The sequence below is a fragment of the Microtus pennsylvanicus genome, chromosome 17, assembly GCF_037038515.1.
Source record: "Microtus pennsylvanicus isolate mMicPen1 chromosome 17, mMicPen1.hap1, whole genome shotgun sequence".
Lineage (NCBI taxonomy): Eukaryota > Metazoa > Chordata > Mammalia > Rodentia > Cricetidae > Microtus > Microtus pennsylvanicus.
This window is the reverse complement of record NC_134595.1, coordinates 25,351,769-25,373,824: the sequence shown is the minus strand read 5'-3', so window position 1 is coordinate 25,373,824 and position 22,056 is coordinate 25,351,769. Positions and strand designations below refer to the sequence as shown.

The 22,056-nt window shown below is 38.2% G+C and overlaps 1 protein-coding gene across 2 annotated transcripts in view; it reads left to right on the top strand.

Moving 5' to 3' along the window:
* The window catches only part of Fam174a (family with sequence similarity 174 member A), a 28,167-nt gene extending 6,974 nt beyond the window's left edge, over positions 1-21,193 (top strand). Inside the window, exons 2-3 of one of the 2 annotated variants that reach the window (XM_075951628.1) lie at positions 11,313-11,447; positions 20,599-21,193. In XM_075951628.1, coding sequence (XP_075807743.1) covers positions 11,313-11,447; positions 20,599-20,602 — 139 coding nt within the window. In that variant the 3' untranslated portion in view covers positions 20,603-21,193. Of the gene's footprint in view, positions 1-11,312; positions 11,452-20,598 lie in introns of those variants that run through there. The other variant, XM_075951629.1, reaches the window with a different exon arrangement.
* Positions 21,194-22,056: the final 863 nt, after the last annotated feature.

Sequence of the window (22,056 nt, the reverse complement as noted above, 5' to 3'; positions counted from 1 at the left end):
TCTCCTATAATTTAAGCATAAGCTGTACTTTTGAGAGTTTCTTTTTTTCCAAGGCAATATTATATTTTTATGTAGCCCAGGCTGGCCTCAAATTCCTTACATAGCTGGGGCTGACCTTGATCACCTGATTTTCTCCATCTCCTGAGTACAGAACTTACAGTTGTGTACTACAGTGCTAAACATTTTCAGCATTTCATTTCTTTTTTCAGTTGATTTTATTATTGTTGATGAGTTGTGTGTGTGTGTGTGTGTGTGTGTGTGTGTGTGTGAGAGAGAGAGAGAGAGAGAGAGAGAGAGAGAGAGAGAGATGCAGTCTCGTGTGGACCATGGCACACAAGAGGAGTTCAAAGGATAAATTTCAGGAATTATTTCTGTCTTCCTATGATAGGATCTGGGACAGGATTCAGGTTGTCAGGGTTTTAGGGGAAGTATTTTTATTCATTAAGGCATCCTGCTCTCTCTGAGTATTTTTAATGCAGTCTTTTCACCTGTCTTTCCATACATGCTAAAACTGCTGCATTTAGTCAATATTTTTCTGTGTGTAGCTGAAAAGGGAAGACATTTTAATTTTTCTTAATGTTAATTCCAGGACTGTGTTTCCCTATCATCTTAACACAAGAGAAATTGATATTCCCTATGATGTCCTTTGGTTTTATCCACCCAAGACCCTGCTCTGTGACTTTAAGAACGGAGAGTGGGAGGAGCATTGCCTTAGGCATCAGCATGTATGTACTGCATTTGTGTGTATGACACATTATTCGGGAACTATTTGAAGGAAGGCTGCAAGTGTGGACTATATTAAAACATAGCCAAGCAAGTTTATGAGCCACTTTTGAATTTAGGTAAGTTAGTTCATGGTAAATTTGAGTGACTGTTAAATGTTCTGCTTGTTGGGACCTCAAAGATAACAAGTTCTGTTTCTCCTCAAGAAGCCAGCTGTCCAGTCGAGGAGTCTCACTGCTGATTAGGGTACTAAGTCGAAGTCAGAAGAGTTTAGGAATGAAGGATCAAGCTCAGTGTTGGAGGAAACTTCCCTGGGATCTTACAGAGGCCATTTGAAAAGGCACTCACTGTAGTTGGCATTGACTGTTGTTAGCACTCTAGTGTTTGTCTGTAATTAACATGTGTCTTCTTCAGGTCCAACCCAGCCTGCTCTCAGCTGACCTTTACAGACAAGTATTTGGGTTACTGTTAGCAATCATAATTTTGCACATAGATGTCAGGGACCACCCCCACCCCTTAGCATGCAGGGAGATGGTTCATATGAGGTAGGATGAAACTCCGGTCAGTGTTATCTTCTCAGGCACAGGGTCAAAACTTCCAGAGTCTGGTGCTGTGTTCTATTCTTCTTACACATGTAGACACAATAAAATGTTGGGAAAAGGTTTCCATGTAACAATTATCACAACAAAGCTTTAGATATAGCTACATAAATACTCCCTAGTAAAGTCGCAAAGCATCTATGACCGTTGCAATAAGACTGAGTTCTATTGGCCAGATAAACAGAGCTAAGAAGGATTTAAGGAGGAAGCAATTGTATAAGCATAAGAATGGAGTCTATTGGTGAGGATGCAAAGAACTCTTTCATAAGGATGCATTCTAGTCACTGATTGTCCAAGCTCAGGATCAGAGCCTACACAATGCTCAGGATATTGGAGGGTTTCGGGTGGAGGCTGGTTCCTAATAGAATAGCAAATTGAGAAGGAACATTTGAAGGTATGAGAAAGTACAGAATCTGAGAAAACAGGAAGAAGTACCTAACACTCACATGGTAGGAATAACAGGGGTAAGGCAGCAAGTGCTTTTGTACTGAAATATTCCCATTTGTCTATGGCCATAGTACCCTGCACATGCACGATCTCATCTGATACATCTTGTCCCCACATACTTAACCTCTTTCCATAGCCTGGCTTCTAACCACACCACTCTCAGACATCTTTACAGAGGACAGTTTATAAATGCTTTGCCTTCCTTCTGTGTACTCCCTCTGTTCTCTGTGAGCAGTGGATACAGCAGTTTATACTTTGGCTTCTGACGCACCACTTCTCAATTTTTCTTTTCTTTCTATTTATAGTATCTTGTTTTTTTTTTAAATGTGTTTCCTTCTTGATAAAATTTATTTTATGCTTTTGGTTTGTTGGTTTGTTTATGTTCCTTTGAGGCAGGGTTACATGTGTTTCAGGCTGGTATCTAATTCAAAATATCTCCGAGGCAAGCTTTGAACTCCTGTTCCTCCTGATTCCACCTTTGGAGAGTTCTGATCTAGGCAGCTATGGACCACCGGACCTTTTTCCTGTTTTGATCACCATTCTTTTGCCTCGGAGAGCAGGTCTGTGAGTTCTAATGTCCCTTTCCAGATAATAGAATATGAATATTTGCAATGGGATAGTCTTACCTCTGCTAATATATTTCAGTGACATGTGAATCATTCTCTTAACCCTTTGCATCTTATTATCCGTGCTGCTCAATGATCCATCCAAGATTTGCTTTTAAATTGCCATTTCAACCCTATTAACAGTGTTGTGAGTTATAAGCTACAATATTCAGCTAGCTTCTTACAAGATAGAGGATATAGTCTTGCAAATTTCAAATTTGAAACCATCTTTCTGTTTTTGAGACAGTGTCTTCCTACTGTTAGGAATATTTCTAAAGAGGAGCCTCTCTGCTGGTGCAAAGAACTCCAATCAAACCAAATTAGGCCAAATCAAAAATGCCCACGTTTATTGAATGCAGCACTCTTGGGGGTCAGGAGCATGGTGGGGGGAAGACACAGAGGGAGAGCACACGCAAAACCTGAAACCATGTGTTCCTTTTTCTGGCGCGAGCCTAAATAGCCTGTGGGAATGGTCCTGACCCTGGGGAGGGGTCAGCATTTGGTTTCCTGGAGATGGAGCCTGGCCCAAAGCAACTCCTGGGACGGGGAGGGAGGTTGACGTGGAGCTTTTCACTCCATCGGTGCTCCATTGACACCCCAAGGATGAATGTCAGAGGCTGGGGTGATGACCCCTACCTAACATTACATTTAAGACTCTTTGGACATAGGAGTGTTAGAGGGCTGAGGTCGCACTTTCAATCAAACATCCCAGAGTCCTTGGATATAGGGGTATCAGCTCAAGTCTGGCTACTTCCTGTGGGCATGGTGCGATGTGGGAGAGGGGAGAGCTGGGAGTCAGTGTGCTCACACTCAGCGAGAGGTGTGCGATGTGGGAGGGGGGAGCTGGGAGTCAGTGTGCTCACACTCAGTGAGAGGTGTGCGATGTGGGAGAGGGGGGAGCTGGGAGTCAGTGTGCTCACACTCAGCGAGAGGTGTGCGATGTGGGAGGGGGGAGCTGGGAGTCAGTGTGCTCACACTCAGTGAGAGGTGTGCGATGTGGGAGAGGGGGGAGCTGGGAGTCAGTGTGCTCACACTCAGCGAGAGGTGTGGCGGGAGCAGCATCCAGTTTGCTGTCCTCCTGGATTCCTCAGGCAGCTGCTCTTTGAGGGAGACGAGAAAGCAGGTGACTAGGAGAAAAATTATTGTTATTATTGGCTCTATGAAATGGGGCTAGCTATGGGATGAGGCAAAATAGCAGATAAAACTAGATTTTAGTTGGCAGGTGTCCTTAATCCATTAGAGTTGGTACCAATGGTGAAGTCCCAGCAGCTGGTGCAGGTGTTGGCATTGTCTGGAGAGTGCTTTATAACTTGGTCCTAGCCCAGGCAGCAGGAATGACCTGTAAAATATGCTTGAAATTGGCTGGGGTTAGCATAGCAGAACTTTTTCCTGGAACCTGTAAGAGAACCGGAACAGATTTACATCTTGGTGTCATAGCAAAAGGCTATTGCTTTAGGTTAAGACAATTAAAGGAATTGGGAAACCTTGATTTTTTTTAAAAAATACACCTGAAACCTATTAGTCCAAGACTATGTAGCCTGTTAAAGAGGGACACTTGTCTGTATTTTAGCTGGAAACTTCATTAAATGTCATGGACGAAGTAATAAGTTAACAGTACCCAAGTTATTAAATGCCATTAGGCAGATCTGGGAGGGATAAATGGGCAAAAATGAGACTTTTTTATTTTTTATTTTATTTTATTTTGCTACACAGGCAATCCCAGATCTTCTCTTTAGTCCTTGGAGAACACCAGACATAGAAGCAGTGCTTGCCGTTAGCTCCTGAGTATGAAAGACCCAAAGATTAGTCACAATTCTGCCTTAGCTCATGAGTTTGTGAGTGACAAGCATGCAGCACTATGCCCAGTTTCAACCATCATATTTTTGCCTGCCTATAATCTTAAGCTGAATAGTTTCCACTAGGTGACTGCAATCACATTCATAATTCCTCAGGCTAGGAACTAGACCTGCCTCTGGCTTGTTTACCATTTGCATCCAGTTATTTAGTTTCAGTTTACAAATGTCCCTTATGTGAAAAAGCCATGTATTTATTAGGGTTTCATAAATTTGTTTGCATAGATGCTGTCTCATTTCTTTACCTACTCTAAATATGCCTTTTCAGTTTATCTTCCATCCTGAACAAATTATCCCCCTTCTAAACTATAACTGTTCTGTGTGCATGTGTGTTTATAGCTCTGGTGTGGCTCTCCTCTCTAGTCTGTTGATGTGCAGCTAGGATGAATGCAGATTAAATGAAGTTTAATTACATCATTAATTACATCACTGGTAGCAATAGAATCAGGACAGAAAAAATTTTACTATTACAACACCAAAAAAAAAAAGAAAGAAAGAAAGAAAAAGAAAGAAAGAAAGAAAGAAAGAAAGAAAGAAAGAAAGAAAGAAAGAAAGTAGTTTGATAGTGCTGGACAAAGGGTTGGCTAAGGGAAAAGGGGAGATTGTGGAAATCTGAAAGGATAATCGTAATACTAGTCAGATTTCAAGAGAATATGTCTGGTAGTCCTGGTTTTTAGATCAGACTTGAAGACTGGTTGGGAAGCAAATGCATGCTACAATTTTGGAATGGAGGTCAGAAAAATTACCAGTACTCGCATCTTCAATTCCCAGGACTAAACGAGGCTAGACGTGCAGGGGAAATTAGTAGACTACTGAAGTTTAGAGTATGCTTTCATTAGACATGATGGAGGTGATATAGAAAAGAATCTCAGTTCTTTCTTAGGAATACACTCAGTAGGATCTTAGCATTATGGCATCTATGGAAAACATGGATAGCCCTATTTTCATTTTTAAACACATTGATTTATTTTTAAGACAGCATCTTCCCTGTCACAGGTTTGCCTTGTAGCTTGGAATGCCCTTGAAATTCTGACCCTCCTTCCTCCACTTCCTAGTGGTGAAGGTGAGTGCTGAAAGTGTTGCTGTGCATCACTACCTCAGATTTCATGTGGTGCTGGGGATGGACCCAAGAGCTTTGTTAATGGGAGGCAAGCAGCCTTCTAGCTGAGCTAGAATCCTGCACTATGACCTACTCTCCGTAGAATGCATGGTTGTCTGGCTAAGTCTCCAGCTGCCTCAGGTTTAAGTCCAATCTCAACAGTCATGACGGGACCATGGTTCTTAGGCCTTTTCTTAGTCAGTGCCTGAGTATAGCAGAGCATGAACATTCTGACAACCAGCAGACTCCTTAAGTAGCTGACCTTTGCTTATGGGCATAGCATTGACCAGTCAAGACTAAGTGGCCCTATGTCTCCATGCCTAGCCTTTCTTCCTTAGTTGTCAGAGGGTACCAAACTCTCGGAAGGAGCTCTGTGTGTTGTACAGTTCACTCTTGTCTCTCATATGTTTTTCCCATGTCAGTGTTAGCATTCTGTATTAATTTGTGGCAGTTCTAACAGATTAATACAGAATGCAAATACTGACATGGGAAAAACATATGAGAGAATATATTGACTCAGTTACAGAGGCTGGAAACTCAAAAGTGTTAGTATTGACATGATTGGTTCATTCTAAGTGTTGTGAAGGAGGATCTTATTCAGCCCTTTCCATTTACTAATAACTGTCTTATTTTCATACAACCCTATGGGAGCCATGGAGAGGAAAGTGGTGGTTTGAATAAGAATGGCCTCCATAGGCTCATATATTTGAGTGTTTGTTTCCTTGTTGGTGGTCTGTTAGGAAGGACTAAGAGGTCTGACCTTGTTGGAAGAAGTGTGCCAGTAAATGGTGTACTTTTGAGTTTTCAAAAGCCCCACCTGGCCCATTGTCTTTGCTCTGCCTGTTGATCAGGATGCAAGCTCTCAGCGGCTGCTCCAGCTTCATTGCTGTCTACATCCTGCTCTGATGTAATGGATTTCCCTCTAAAATTGTAAGCAAGCCTCAGTTAAATGTTTTCTTCTATAATAGTTGCCTTGGTCATGGTGTCCTCTTCACAGCAATAGAGCATCCATTTAAAACACACACACACACACACACACACACACACACACACACACACACACGAGCACCTTTGTTACCTGGTCCAACTTGAGTTTCTCTGTAAGGATCATAATACCAAAATAAAGCCACATTCTGCATTTCTTATAGTTATTTCATCTCCTCAACTCTAACTCAAGTTTAAAATTTGGAAGACGTTGTTCAGTCTACATGTCATAGTCATTATTTGTGTCTGTTTCTAGAAGAATTTCAAGTGAAAACTGGCGTATTTGGTTTGATGAGGTGAAATGAGAGCTGCCCAGTTAGTCAAAGTTTTGATTATGTAGCACATCCAATTTTGAATTCATGAAGAAAACTGTAAAGAATTAACATTGTGGCTCACTAATGTTATTTGCTTATATTACTATTACCAAAAGTGCTTCAGATTAATTCTTGTTCACAAATTGCTTCATTAATTCTTGGTTATTTTTATGGTAAAGAAAGTAACGATAAAAAGTTTTATTTGTGAAATATACAAGTATATAAATATGTAGGTGTATATTTATATATTGAAATCTACTCTGTTTTCTGTCTAAGCACATAGCTGATTCATAAGTACGTGTGTGTGTGCATGTGACTGATTTATATATCCCTCGGTCTAGTTAGGATGTATTATGAAACAAAGAAATTCCAATGGCTCTATTATGTTATACTTAATACATTCCTTGCCCATATTCCATTAAAAGGAAATGAAAAGATCCAAATTTATGTATCAAATGAGGTGTTCACACTTTTGTAGAGTAGTAAAGTGACATGGAATTTTATTTTGTTGTGTTTATTTTATGTGGCATCTAACATTTTTACATAAAATTTTATCGTGCTTACTTTAGTACTTTTATTTTCATTCTATAAATAACTGATGCATATTATTGAAACAGAAAGTTCTGACTGAGCTGAATACGTTCAATGAAACATTAAGGAATCTGCATCTATGTTAAGACAGCCACTTGAATCACTTATGCTGTGATTAAATATAGCTGAATATAGATTACTGCTTCACTCTCTCCTGCCATTTCAGGATTCTGTACTTTTCTATTGTTTTAGATAATATTTCTAATTTTATGAGAAACCAACAAAATATACATTCATGTTGCAGTATGTGTTTGTTATGCCTAATTGAAAAGTGTGCATATTAATAACCAGGTATATGGCTATTAACAGTTATATGTATGAGAGTAAAGACTAAATGTAGTAGATTTTAAACTCTTCTTTACGTTTTGATTGAAAAATAATATAAACTGGATAGTAAAAATAAAATAGCTTTTTACCTTAAATTTTTGTTTATTGAAATGAAATATTTTGTACTTAGCATTTTAAGTAGTTCATTGGATCATCACAATTTTTTAAAAAATTTTGTTAGTTTTTGTTTTCCTTGAGAAATACCACTACATATAGCAGTTTTATATAGGAGTTTATATTTTTATGAAATGTAGCTGTCATGACCATGTAGCCATCACTGCATATCACTAGAATAAGGAAAGACGTTTTGAGAGAAATAGCATTTCAAGTTGTTCTATTAATATAAGGCTTTTAAATTTTGTTTAATCACTTTATGAGTTAATACATATACTAAATGGGAAATTTATTTTAATCAAGATGTACCTCAAATTTTAATGTTTAGTACTTAACTATCCTGTCTCTATTTATGAAATGGGTCTTGTTTTCAAGAGAGTTTTGACAGGTAATGTTTAGATATGTCACTTAATAAATCTTCGGTGTAAACGATAGTGAGAATATGCCTAGAGAATACAGACACTGGAACAAATGGCAACAATCTGCGATCCATGCAGGCAGGTGTTCATCTCACACCCTGGAATGGGATATAATGTTAGACGGATACATTTTTCTGTTGGCTAAAGATTAAGAAATCATTCATTAGTGATGACTTTTGTTCTAGATAAAGGGTTAGCTGAGGTTAATCCAGGCTACTAACATGTTACCCGCTGGACGTACATGACCTGAGAGAATTTAGTTTATAACTCAAGATAACTTCACATGACATCAAGTTCCTCATTGACCAGGAAGTCATGTGATTTAGAAAACCCCTTGAAAGACTTGCCAAAGAGAAGAGGCTTCATTAGAACTGTCAGTGTCCACAGATTGTACAATGGAAGGCTTGACGCAGCGTGTACTCTTTCAAATCACAGCATGGGAAACATCACAGATATTTGAGGAGCATTTTAATCACCAGTCATTAAGGGGAAAGGGAACGGAACAGTAGTGAACTACTCTCCTTAACTTTATCTTCTTCTTTCCAAAGTAATGTTTTTAATTTTTCTGCCAAGAGCTTTAATAAGTCTAAATTTAACCTTGGTAAACAAGCTAAATTCCATCTGTGAGCAAGTTTTGGTAAAGTCCTAGATACAAGAATTTTTTATATTTTTTTTATTTTTTTTAATTTTTTATTTTCTTTTATTTTTTTTTCTTTTTTTATTGAGAAAATGAGAAAAAAAAGTTTCCACCTCCCCCCAGCCTCCCATTTCCCTCCCCCTCCTCCCACCCTTCTCCCCCTCCCCCCACTCCTTTCCCCCTCCCTCTCCAGTCCAAAGAGCAGTCAGGGTTCCATGTCCTGTGGTAAGTCCTAGGTCCTCCCCCTCCGTCCATATCTAGGAAGGTGAACATCCAAACTGGGTGGGCTCCCACAAAGCCAGCACATTACGTAGGATCTAAACCCCTTGCCATTGTCCTTGGCGTCTCATCAGCTCTCATTGTTCACCATGTTCAGAGAGTCCAGTTTTATCCCATGCTTTTTCAGTCACAGTCCAGCTGGCCTTGGTGAGCTCCCAGTAGATCAGCTCCACTGTCTCAGTAGGTGGGTGCACCCCTCGTGGTCCCAACTTCTTTGCTCTTGTTCTCCCTCTTGCTCCTCATTGGGACCTTGGGAGCTCAGTCCAGTGCTCCAGTGTGGGTCTCTGTCTCTATCTCCATCCATCACCAGATGAAGGTTCTATGGTGATATGCAAGATATTCGTCAGTATTGCTATAGGCTAGGGTCATTTCAGGTTCCCTATCCTCAGCTGCCCAAGGAATTAACTGGGGACCTCGGCTTGGGCACCTGGGAGCCACTCTAGGTTCAAATCTCTTGCCAACCCTAAGAGTTGTGCTTCCGTGCTCCCCTATCCAACTTTCCTTTATCCCAATCCTCCTTTTTCTCCAAGTTCCCCCTTCCTCCCCTTCTCCCTTTTCTCTCCCCTTCTCCCCTTACCCCCATCCCACCCCACCCCCAAGATCTCAATTTTCTCCCCGGCAACTTTGTCTACTTCCCATAGCCAAGAGGATAACTATATGTTTTTCCTTTGGTTCACCTTATTACTTAGCTTCTTTAGGATCACCAATTGTAGGCTCCATGTCCCTTGTTTATGGCTAGAAACCAATTATTTTTTAAACAGTTATAAACAAAACAAAATACTAAGACAAAGATGTGACAGAAATCATATTGGCCCCTAAAACCTAAATGACAGGAAAAATGTAGGATTCTCTTCTAGGATATGTTTGAATGCTTGCAGGCATACATGTGTTTATCTATGTTGATTTATACATGCACTGTAAATTTGTTAGTTTAAACTTGCAATTTCTTACTATAAAATGCTTCTTTATACTTCACTCTGTCCTGTTCTTCCTAGTTAAACTACTGGGTTTTATAATGGTTAAATATGTGATGTTAAATCCTGTACTGAAACCAATTTCTTAGTCCATCACCTTTAGTTAGATATAAAGATAAGTCAAGAATGACTTTTAGAAATTTTATTTTTCTCCATAGTTATGTCTTATAAGTTTTGATTGCTGAGAATAGATTATTTTATAATCAAAAGCTAATATATTGTTTATTGGTTAATACAATTCAAACATTGATTTAATATATGTCTATGTAAATGTATGGGCACTTTGTCTTTCTGGGTTCTCAGAGTTCCTTTTGAAGACGCTCCTATTACTCTCCATTGGTGCTGAAGTGAATATTCTAAATATCAATTAACATTATTATCTTAAGCTGAGTAAATTAGTGTTTAAGTAAAGGAAGTTTCATTTGTGGTCACTTGCTGAAATATTTTGTTTCTATTCTCCAAAAAGTTCCTGTGGAGGAACTACATACTATGCCTACCACGAGCTTTTGCATTGGAATCGACTTGGGCATTGAATACAAGTTCATAGTTTCAGATCAGTGAGTCAGAAATCACCAGCTTAGTGACTCCTGGTCTCTACTCCTGACATTTTGGTTTAATTAGGGCCCTAGTATGATCATTTTAAAAATCCCGGGTGATTCTGATGGGTAGTCCAGGTTCTGAACCACTAATCTAAATTTGAGTGTGTGTCTAGAACCTTCTGCTATCTAAATCTAACTTCTTCATGGTAGTAGCAATGCTTAATTGTGTCTATCAATAAGAATGCAGCACAGACTTGAGGTAAAGGCTGCATTGAAGGCTTCAGGAAATTTTAATATCTGGCGTAAGGCTTAGGAATTATCTTTTGGGACTGGACAGAGGGCTCAGCAGTTAAAGCACTGTTGCTCTTCCACGGGACCTTGAGTTCAGTTTCCAGCACCCACATGGGGCATCTCTGAACCAGCAGTAACTACAGCCGCAAGGCTGTGATATCCTCATCCTCTGGCCTACGTGGGTATCCACACGAGTTTCATTCACTCACATATCCATAAATAGAAATAATATGTGATCTCTCAACTTCAGTTAACAGAGGGTGAAAAGAGTAGAGAGTGTGCTAGACAGGAGCAATGTTGCCATACAGATATATCAGAATAGGTTTATTTAATGAACTACCTATGACCTTTGATGCTAAATTGATTGTTTTCATACTCCTGATTGTAATCATTTTTGTACTGAGTGTGTGCTTGGGGGATGAAACATGGACTAATTTCTTTAATTTACAACTACATTTGACGTGATGATTAGGCTATATTAAAATAATTTTATTAATTTATTTGTTCTCTTTAATAGGATGAGAAGAAGAAACCGCAAAACTAGGAAATATGGAGTTTTGGACACTAACATAGAAAACATGGAATTGACACCCTTAGAACAAGATGATGAGGATGATGACAACACATTGTTTGATGCCAATCATCCTCGAAGGTAAGTTGGTACCGTAGTTAAATAGTGATGCATATCTTTGCTCAGAAAACTGACGTATGATTTTTTACAGTCTTTATTTTAGCAAATGTTATTGGTTTGTGTTTAATGATGTCCTTTGTCCTGCCTAAACCCCCAATCTCATTCACATGCCTTTGCTGAAATGCATATAACCAATAGTATACATTCCCTAAAATGAGCCACCTTTTGCAAATTTCTTTGCAGTAGTTGGGACTTGAAATGTTTCATTCTTGCGTTATTCATTATTTTTGCATATGTTTGTTTTATGTTTGTGTTTGAGAAGTATTTAGTAAGCTTGCTTCTATTTTTATATTCCTAAATGGTTTTGTTGTTTGATTTATTTGTTTTGCAAATAGTACTTCCAGACAGAACTCTTGAAAGACTTCAGGTTTTGTCACCTCATGTAGCTGTGATGTCTGTGTTCAGATCTAGTCCCCTGACATGCCAGGATCTTTCCTAAGGGGTTTGGTATGATTAATACCAGAGCAAATAGAATGAGCAGAGGCATCAAGGGTTACAGCATGTGGGCAAAATATGCTAAGAGAAAGGGGGATTTCTTGTGAAGGAAAGTTAGAGTCTAGAATCATGTAAATCTGGGAGCACAGAACTCATTTATTTACTTGATTAAATTTATTTAATCAGCTGTCATTCTTTTGTGTAGTGCATTCTTCCTAACCTCACCCCCTTCCTTGTTGCTCTCTCTCCTGGGGATCCCCAACCATCCTTTCCCCACATTTATGCCTTTTCGTTTTGGTTCCGATGTGCTGAGTTTAATCTGGACCGTGTGTGAACACAGGTATACAATAACCCATTGAGCGTGGTGGTCTCGCAGTTAGGTCCATAACTCAGAAGAATGACTGTGCCTTCATGAGAATTGTTCAGGAGCCAGTAGCTCATCGGGGAGGACTGTGGCCCCAGCTCACCACTGGCTATTGACAGGCCCAGTGTTAGACATGCTTGGTGCAGATGACTCAAGCCGATCTTTGCAGTGGCTGTGTCATGCCCTGAAGTCAGCAATTCATAGTCCTTTTCTGTATCTTCCACATGTTGCATTCTTTCCACTCAGGCTTATGAAATGTTTCCTGAGCCTTCTGGGGTAGTTTAAGTGTTCTGCTTAGGGCATACCATGACTGCATTCACTGCTGTTCATTGAAAGAAATATATCTGTAATTACAGATAAGAGTGACATTTGCCTGTTGGTATAAACAGGTGTATAGAATGCAATTTGGTTCCATGTCAATTTATTAAAGCAACAGTAATGAATCCCCAAATAGGCCCCATGTTCCTTAGCTTCTAGCTTTGTGGGTTTTCTGTTTGTTTGTTTTAGTATGTTTGTAATATCAGGCGTGTATTCCTCTCTGGAGAGGCCAGTCTAAAAGCTGTTGGCTGTCCTTGGGACGCTCGTGTCACTATTGCACTGCTGGGCATATCCCTCAGGTTCCCGTTGTTCTTAGGATTCATGCTGGGTGACTTTATATTCATGTACAATTGAATAGCTCAGTTTTTGTTACCTCTGTTTCAATCCCAAGGCTTCTCTGTTCTTAGGATGGAGAAGATATTCTACATGGCTGAATAGCATCACTCCCAGAAGCTATTATTTATTAAATATAATTCTCAGTGCCAGATATGGGATACTACTTTACCAGTTGATGGTAGAGAGGCCCAGCAGCAGCCTTTATAGGACCCTGCAGTCCTATGTAAACTATCACGGAGAAAAACATGGCTCAGTTCTAACTTGATTTCATTTTGTCATGCATCTGAATGCCTATTGTTTTCATCTGGTTCTGATGAGCAAACAAGAGGAATGTCAAAAGCCAGTAGTTTGGTGGGTAAGACTGGTTTTATTGGTTTCTTCTCTTTTTGAAGTGTGGGCCCACTAAATTTGTTAGCTTGCATTTAAAAGTCTATGTACATAATATGTACTTGTCTTTATATTAGAATTAAAAGAAAATAAAATGAAGTAGCATTGAGAACAAAGACTTACTGAGTAAATACAAGATGATCTCATCTAGTGTAGTAATAAGAGCGGCGGGGCTGCGTCCCCGGCACCCGGCCGCCCACATGGCTAGCTTAGCTTATGCCCTGAAATAATTACACGGAAACTGTATTCTTTTAAACACCGCTTGGTCCATTTCTATCTAGCCTCTTCTAGGCTAGCTCTTGCACCTGGACTAGCCCATTTCTAATAATCTGCTCTAGCCCACGAGCTGGCTTACCAGGAATGATCTTAACCTGCGTCTGTCTGGAGTGGGAGAATCATGGCGACTCCTTGACTCAGTTTCTTTCTCCCAGCATTCTGTTCTGTTTACTCCACCCATCTAAGGGTGGGCCTATCAAATTGGCCTAGCAGTTTCTTTATTGCTTAACCAATGAAATTAACAGATTGATATATGACACTCCCACATCAATCTAGAACTCCATGTGAAAGTGTTAAGTAAAACAATAGCATTAGAATTCAATTTACTTTTCAAAATTATTGTTGTTATAATTTGCAATGACCATAATTTTATTTAAGCATGGTAGGTACTTATGAGATGTCTGCTATATACATTCATAGAAAAGAATGACATAAAATGAAATTAACAGTCCATGATTGCCTCCAAAGAAGTCGATTTGAATATCAACTCATCTGTCTATAACAGGCTGTAGAATGAATGTGAGACATCCTCCGTACACTCATGTTTCAACACTTGCTTTCAGCTGGTACCATTGTTGTCTCCAGCTTGTAAAACCATTAGCCAATAGAGACTTGCTAAAGAAAATAGGATACTGTCAGTAGGACATAACAGTTCAAAAAACGCCCCAGTTCCTGCTCACTTTGTTTCCTGACTGTGGGTACAGTGTGAAGAGCCATCTCATATTCTTTCTACTGCCATACTAGTTTAACTGTGATGGAATGTGCCCTTCAAAGTGTAAACCAAGCTAAACTCTTGCTCCCATGAAGTTAACTAATACAGGAATTCATCAATGGCAAGGTTGCAACAGGCAGAAATAACTACCTAAAATTTAGTTGTTGTGAAGGTGAAGTTTCAGAAACAAAAGAAAGAAACTCATGAAACTACCACATATAATCATATACCATCAAGTTTGTAACCTAAAAAATAAGTTCCTAGATAACCAATTGGTGTATTGGTGTACACTCTGCAGAAGAAGGTCATCTCTCCTGCTCCTAGGATTTCTTACTTTTCAGTAGTTCTTTGTATAGGGTTGAGGCTACCTGGACTTTTCTCTGTTCGGTTTGTCATGTTCTCTTGGGTCACTTATGCTCAGGTCACATTTGGGTGACCATGTTAGTGAGACTTTATGGGTATATCTTCTAATATCACTAGGAGATACAATCTCATAGCAAATTTCCTGATCCTCTTGCTCCTGCAATCATTTCACTCTGGCAATTTTCCTTGAGCCTCAGGTAGGGAAGTGTTTTGTAGTTGTATCCCTTGGGACTGGACTCAACCACTCATTTTGATGATTGCTCTAGGATTTGAAGAGGCGAGAGTAGGAAGAAAGGTGAATTAAATCCTGCAAATGTAAGAGTGATTTGTGCTATTTAAGGGTTTCAGAGACTGTCAAGCAGACTTAGGAATTACCTTTTCTAGACAAAGGAGAGAGAGATAGTGATAATAAAGGTGGTGTAGTGTTCAGAGATAAAGTAGTGAAGTCATCTTGAAATTTTAGATCACAGTAGGTATTAAATATAGCCCAGCTATACACGGGGAGCACACTCAAACCGTATGAAACTGTAGAAGTTTTTATGGATTATCAAGGATGAAGCCAGTTTTATTGTGAGGAAGTACGGATGATTATGCAGTATCCCAGTGATCAGAGCAAACTGGATGGTGGTGGCGCACACCTTTAATCCCAGCATTTGGTAGGCAATCCATTCACCTTTTGAAAGTACGATTCCTGAAGTAGACGAGTTGAGAAATGGAGCATTCCCCGTCCTGTTTCAGTTGTTAGAAAGAGAGAGCGGCATTCAGTGGTAGCGCCTGCTACTGGTGCAGCAGTCGATGGAGCGGCTTTGCAGCCGGCTGGTGACTGCAGCTTGTGCTGTGCTGCGCTGATTATGGTCGTCACATGCGGTGCCATAAAGAGGAAATAAAAGCTAGCCATCAAAGAACGGACATAAAACTGTTAAAGCTTGGAGTTTGTCACACTATAAAAAGGATGACTGGGCCATTTCTGGTCTTTTTTTCCCTTAGAACTATTGAAAATGTGATAGAAGATAGAATTATAAAATCCTACCTAAGACCTGAGCTATAGCTCCATGGCGTGCTTTGCAAGAGGGGAAAAAGACCCAGAGCAGGTTCCTGTTGTTAGCATAGGTGGATCCATCCAAACCTCACAATTATTTAAGAAGCCACTTTAGCAACATAGAGTCTCAAGGGGGAAGGCTAACCTGAGTAAACCTACCAAGCATAACTTAAGGTAGGCATTTTCATGAATTTCTTTTTTTTAATCATTTATCCAGTTTAGAATCTATGCAAATAAATATTCTAAGTACGTGGATAAGACAGACAAATGAGTATTATTCAAAATTAAGTCATATCTCTGCTACCATAACTTTGCAAACAAGGTCTGTGGTTTACTTTTAATCCTTTTATAATTCTTCATTCAAATTTGTTTATGCTGTTTTGCTCTTTAATTTTTATTTTATTTTGTAAGATTATAATTGTATCATTTCCCTTTTCCCTGTCCTGCCTCCAAATTTTCCCATACACCACACCTTACTCTCTTTCAAATTTATGGCTTTTTAAATGTATCGTTATAACATACATATATGTCTATATGTATGCACACACATGTACACATACATACACACTCCTAAATACATAAGTACAACCTGCTCAACCTATATAATGTTACTTATCTATGTTTTCAGGGCTGACCATTTGGTATTGGATAACCAATTGATGGGCTCGTCCCTGGGTAATACTATTTCTTCCCCTGTAGTTTCTTTGTATAGGTTTGAGGCCTTGTGGTCTTTCTTCTTGAGTTTGGCATTCCTGTTGATGTTGTCTGTGTTTACCTCATCTTAAGCAGTTGTGTTGTTAAGAATTTGTGGATGAAGCTCTTGACATTTCTAGGAAATACAACAATCTGACAACAAACTTCTTAATCCTCTGACTCTTACAACCTTTTCACCTCTTCAGCAGAAATCCAGAGTTGTCGATACCAGTTCACCTGTCAGTTCCATTGGATGAATCTACAGCACCGTTATCTATCTGTCTTATCTGTAGGCAAGCAGACAGACAGACAGATGTATAAGTGCAATATAGATAGGCTAGTCTTTAACTTGTGGTGATCTTCCTGCCTAAGCCTCCCAAATGCTGAGATTGTAGGTGTGAGCTTTTATTACATGTCTCACTTTTATTACTGTCGTGTATAATAAAACTTAGCAGTGAGTCTACATTCTGTTGGCAGAAATAATACTCAAATTTAGTGGGTAGAAAGTATCTCAGTAATCAATGCAGCTGTCCCTAGATGGGAACAATTCACTCTGATTGGGAACTGTAGCAGGAATGGCTGAGATGGCAACTGGTCTCAGGTGCACTGGAAGAAGAGTTAGCAACATGCTCTCTAAAGTAGTTTGGTTGACTCTCATTTGAAAGAGGAGAATTGGAGCTGAGAGAATTTAAATAACTTTAGACACCCCATCCTGTGACAATCTCTTTCCATTTGTTTAATATTCATTGATTTATACCTATAAACGTAACATTTGTCTCTTCTGTCATGCTAAGGCCCTCCATTGCTGTTAGTTTTCCAGAAGTGCATTCATAAGTTAGGAGTCTGAGACCTGTGGCTTGTTCTCTTTCCTGCTTCGTGAAGAACATTTGTGTTCTGCAGTAGCAGTTCTAGTAATTATAATTAGCTCTGGTCCTATTTTACTTCTATGGTGTAAGTACTTTAAAATTTTGCTTTATTGCCAGGAAACAAATCATTTCTAGAGAGGGAGGGGAGTTTTCTTCATCACAGTTTTAAAGTTAGTTTTGGGTGCTGTTTCTAAAGAGTATTCCTGTCATAGTATCTCATCCTATTGTTTAGGGACTATAAATGCAGGAAAAGTCAGATTTTCAATGATGGGTGGAGTTTTTTCTTCCTTTGGGCAGAAAAACTCAGGAGAACAGGCAGCCCTATTATCACTAAAAATACTTTTTAAAAAAAAATTGAGATCGCATTTTCTTCTGTGTCAATATTCTACTTTAGTGTTGGGCACTTAAAACAACTTTATAGTTCAAGCAACAAATAAAAATATGTTAGTAGTGTTAAGTTTAACTTCTATCAAAAGTAAAATTATTATAATAATACATGCTAGAAGACAACTCTAAAATTAAGGAGATGGAATATAAAAGCTAATACTAATGTCATTTTAATGCCATGCTAGTAATTTGTGTCAAATATGTCATTTTAAAGCCCCGAATTTGCTTCCTTACTATTTTCAGTCTGCTACTGTAGTTTAATACTGAATGTGTCCATTATAATTTGTACCTGGAGATACCAAGTCATAAAATGCTTCCTAGCTGTTTGTATCCACTTGTCAGAATCAGAAAACAGATTTGGTAAGTTTTGACATGTGCAATAATTAGCAGGACCTTATCGGGCTGGCGATACACATGGATGGCTGAAAAGTGCTGTGACGTGTATCAAGCAGTTAGATGTGGTGGGTTGACATGGTTCTTGAGCGTCACTTCTCGCTAAGGGAATGGCTTAGACCAGTCTCCTGAGGCCGGACTCTTCTTCCTGGCCACATCACTGTCACATAACGGAGACTGGCTGCATTACTCAGGTTTTGGCGCTGCTTTCCACTCTGGAGCCTTTGCCTGTTCACATTGTGAAGGCTACTTCTAGAAATCAACACTAACCTTTCCTTGCAAATTATAGTTTGTTCAATTAAATTTTTCTTTTAGAACTTCAGCAACCAACTGGCCAAAAAAGAGGCTTCATCTTCTGAGTGACGACTAAGCTGTGTGGGTTCTTTTGCAAGTACAGCTGTCTTACAAAGTAGAAAAGCGGGATTTTTATCTTAACTAATTTATTAATTGATCACTATCTTCCCAGCTTTCCAAAATTAAACAAAATTTCTGACCCAGAAAATAAAGCTAGGGGATCAGGAATTTGCAATCATCTTTAGCTATATGAGACATAATAATAATAATAATAATAATAATAATAATAACAGGAATTTGCAAGCATTTTTAGTTATATGAGACATGATGATGATGGTGATGATGATTTTAAAGGGCATTATTTGTGACAGTTAATATAAACCTAGAACTAAGCATGGTAGATAATGCTATAATTGTAGAATTTGGGATACTGAGGCAAGAGGACTTCTGGAACTACAAAGTAAGATCCTGTCTGAAAAAAAATAAGATTAAATTCTTTAATATATTTTAGGTGATTAAACAACAAAAAAGAAATGCTTTAAATTTTTAATGCTGTTCCGCACACAACACATGCAGACCAGTTTATTGCATAACTGTTTTGAGTGTACTGCAAATCATGAAAGCATTGACTGCTTTGTTTAATAAAAGAGTCTACCTATCTTTTGTCTATTTCAAATTGTTGTAAGTTCTGCAGAGACTTAAACTGTTACTTAATCTAAAGCTCTGTTGCTTTTAGGCTGACCACTAAAATATCTAAACAAGGTGCCATTTTAACTCTGACAATGCAATGATAATTCATGCAAGTAGCAAGTATTTTTCCTACCAAGTGCTTTTGCATTTTTCATATTCTTGGAATAATTTGGCAGCTTGTGATTGCAGTTGTACTTCTTGGTATGTGATAGATTTTTATCATCACAGAAATGATTGAAGTTCGCTTATCTAGGCTATTATTCCGTCTCCCAGTATGGCTCCCTTAACAGGACAGGGTGTGATAGCCGTCCTGTCTCCCGTGGTTACAGTCTGTCCAGTTTCCAGTTTCAGTGTCTGTCTCTGCCTTAACTTAATAGGCATAGTTCTCGCTACCCAGCATTCCCTCTTGACTGGCCTGCCTGTCCACCTTTTATACCATCTCGATTCTTTCTTCAGGAAGAGGAACTCGGGTATTTTTCTTAAATATTGCTAATGTCCTCCTGGTTTCCCTGAGAAAGGGCAGCTGAGTTAAGGATAGCAGTTGAGAATGGCATACTGATGCAGTGATATGTGAGTTGTAGTTATTTTTAAAACATGCACAAGGTAGCCAGATAAGTTCATGTGGGAGAGGAAGAAAGTGTGTGTCAAGGGGAGCTGAAAGTTCCAGCCAAGGTGTGATGTTATATAAATGTGCATTTGTTCTCAGGCTTTGTGGATGTGGAATATTCTGGAGTTAAATTAAGAAGTTCATATAAAAACAAAAGAAAAACTCTAAGATAGAGTTCTCAGACCACGCCATGCTTTGGAATAAATGAGTGAAACTGTTAGATTTGTGTCCTAGATGACCCCAGTGCTTTGTAAGTTACTCGCTACTAGAGTTAAGAGCTGAGGTGCAGTGCTTTGATCTGCTTTGTACGATTCAGTGAGGAGTGAGTAAGAATAAAGATTCATATTGCTATAAATATATAAAAGAAAAATAACTAGACATCCCAATATATGAGATTATTGAAAAATGTGTCTTTTCTTTGTTTGTTCACTTGTCTGATATGTAATAACTATGTAGTCCAAACTAGCCATGAATTTATGGCAATCCTCCATACCCACCAAAACTGTCTTTTTGTGATTTTTTTGTTACCATACTACAAATATCTAAATTATTTTTTCCCTTGAATGTGATTTCAGACTTAGGCTTTTGATTGCATTTTAGAAGCTGAGAAGATTAAGGAGCTGTATTCATAGAAATTGTGAAACAAACCATTGTATTGCCTTAAGTCAGTTGAAATCATTTGTTAATGTTCTGTGAGGAAACTTTATTGTGAATATAGACATGGTTTTATGACTCAGAATATTATATATATAATTATTTTGAATAGCTAAAATTACAGTTCAAAGGATAGTATTTGAAGTGGATAATAATGACAGTGTCACCCAGTCATGGTGACTTATAATAAAGATTTTTTTTTAGCTTTACATTATTCCCCTCAAAACTCCTGAGTATTTAGAGGTGTTTAGACTTTATACAGAAGTGTAATTTATATATTTATTTATTTGTTTTACAGATGAGAATGTGCCTTTCATGAGAAGACTTCAAATTTCTACTGAAGAACAGTTTCTGTGTCTAAGGAATAAGAAGCCACTCTATGGAGGGGAGGGGAATTTAAGTTGCAGACATTATGACAACCTTTAATTTGTTGTTATCGCAATAAATATTGTATCATTTTGTTATATCTTTGTATATTTGGAACTGCTCTATTAATGGGCTCCATGCTGTTAGAGACAAACAGTACTGTACTGGATTTTGCATTTGAAAATTATTTTAAAATGGTGTTTTCTGAAGCACTTTTGTTCCTTTTACCATATTATTGTAACCTGTTCTCTTTGGAGTACTAATCAGTTATTGTTAATTATCTTGTTAGCATCATAATTTAAAGAACTATAAGCCACAACTAACTGGTATGAAAAAATAATTAAAATTCTTCTTTACTAAAAATTTCTCATTTTTATGGGGAAAGAAAGCCAAATTTGTTATGTTGTTTTTGAGTTTTTAAATAGTAGTAAATGTCTGTGCTATTGTATGCAAAAGAATGAATGTAATTTAAAATTATTTAAGTGGTACAGACAGAATGTGTTTACAAAATAAACACTCCATTGTTATATAGTAACTTGTGTGTTTTTATATTATCTCTATATACTGAGTCCAGAATGTAATTTTGGACACTAGCTTGGTGTCTCACATCTATAATTCTTGCATAAAGCAGATTTCTTTTGAGTTTGAGTCCAAGAATAAATGTGGCAAAGACTGAATATCTTCTTAGAGGTGAGATATTTTGGAAATCTATGAATGTCAAAGGCATTTGTAGTTTAGTATGAGAAAGTGAATTACAAATAAGATTTCTTGTCAGAGATGAAGAGATTGAAATATTCCATCTGTAGACTTTTATGTATAGTGATTAGCTTCATTATCACACAGCAAATCTAATCTCACCCAGCTCTGGTTTTACACGTTTTAAATTTTAGAAGAAGACTTACAGAGAAGTCATGGATCCCGAATGCCATTGCTTGCTAGCATTAATGAGGTCATTCAGATGTGTGACAGAATGGGATAGTCGCCAGTCATAGGATTTATTTTTAATTTATCAGCTATACTTTATGGTCCCTAGTTCTCTTCTGTATCATATTTTCTCTGTAGCAAAGCTAATTAGGAAATCATCCTCAGTTGGTAAACTTAGCTATTTTATAGGCTACTGCTTCATGATGGATTAATTTCAGTTCTACCGTGCTTGTATTGACCTTAGAGTTACTCCCATTCAACAAATCCACAATAGATACTCCTCTAACAAAGAGGAAATGTTCAAAAGAAGAATGGTTTTATATTTGAATATAACCCAGGACTGTAATATTTTAAATAAAACTGAAAACTTACACGCTACAACGTCTTCTTGTTGTAATGGAAAGATTAAAAATGCTGCAGGATCCCCGCAGCAGTAGGCAGCAGAAATGCTGTAGGTCCCCAAGCG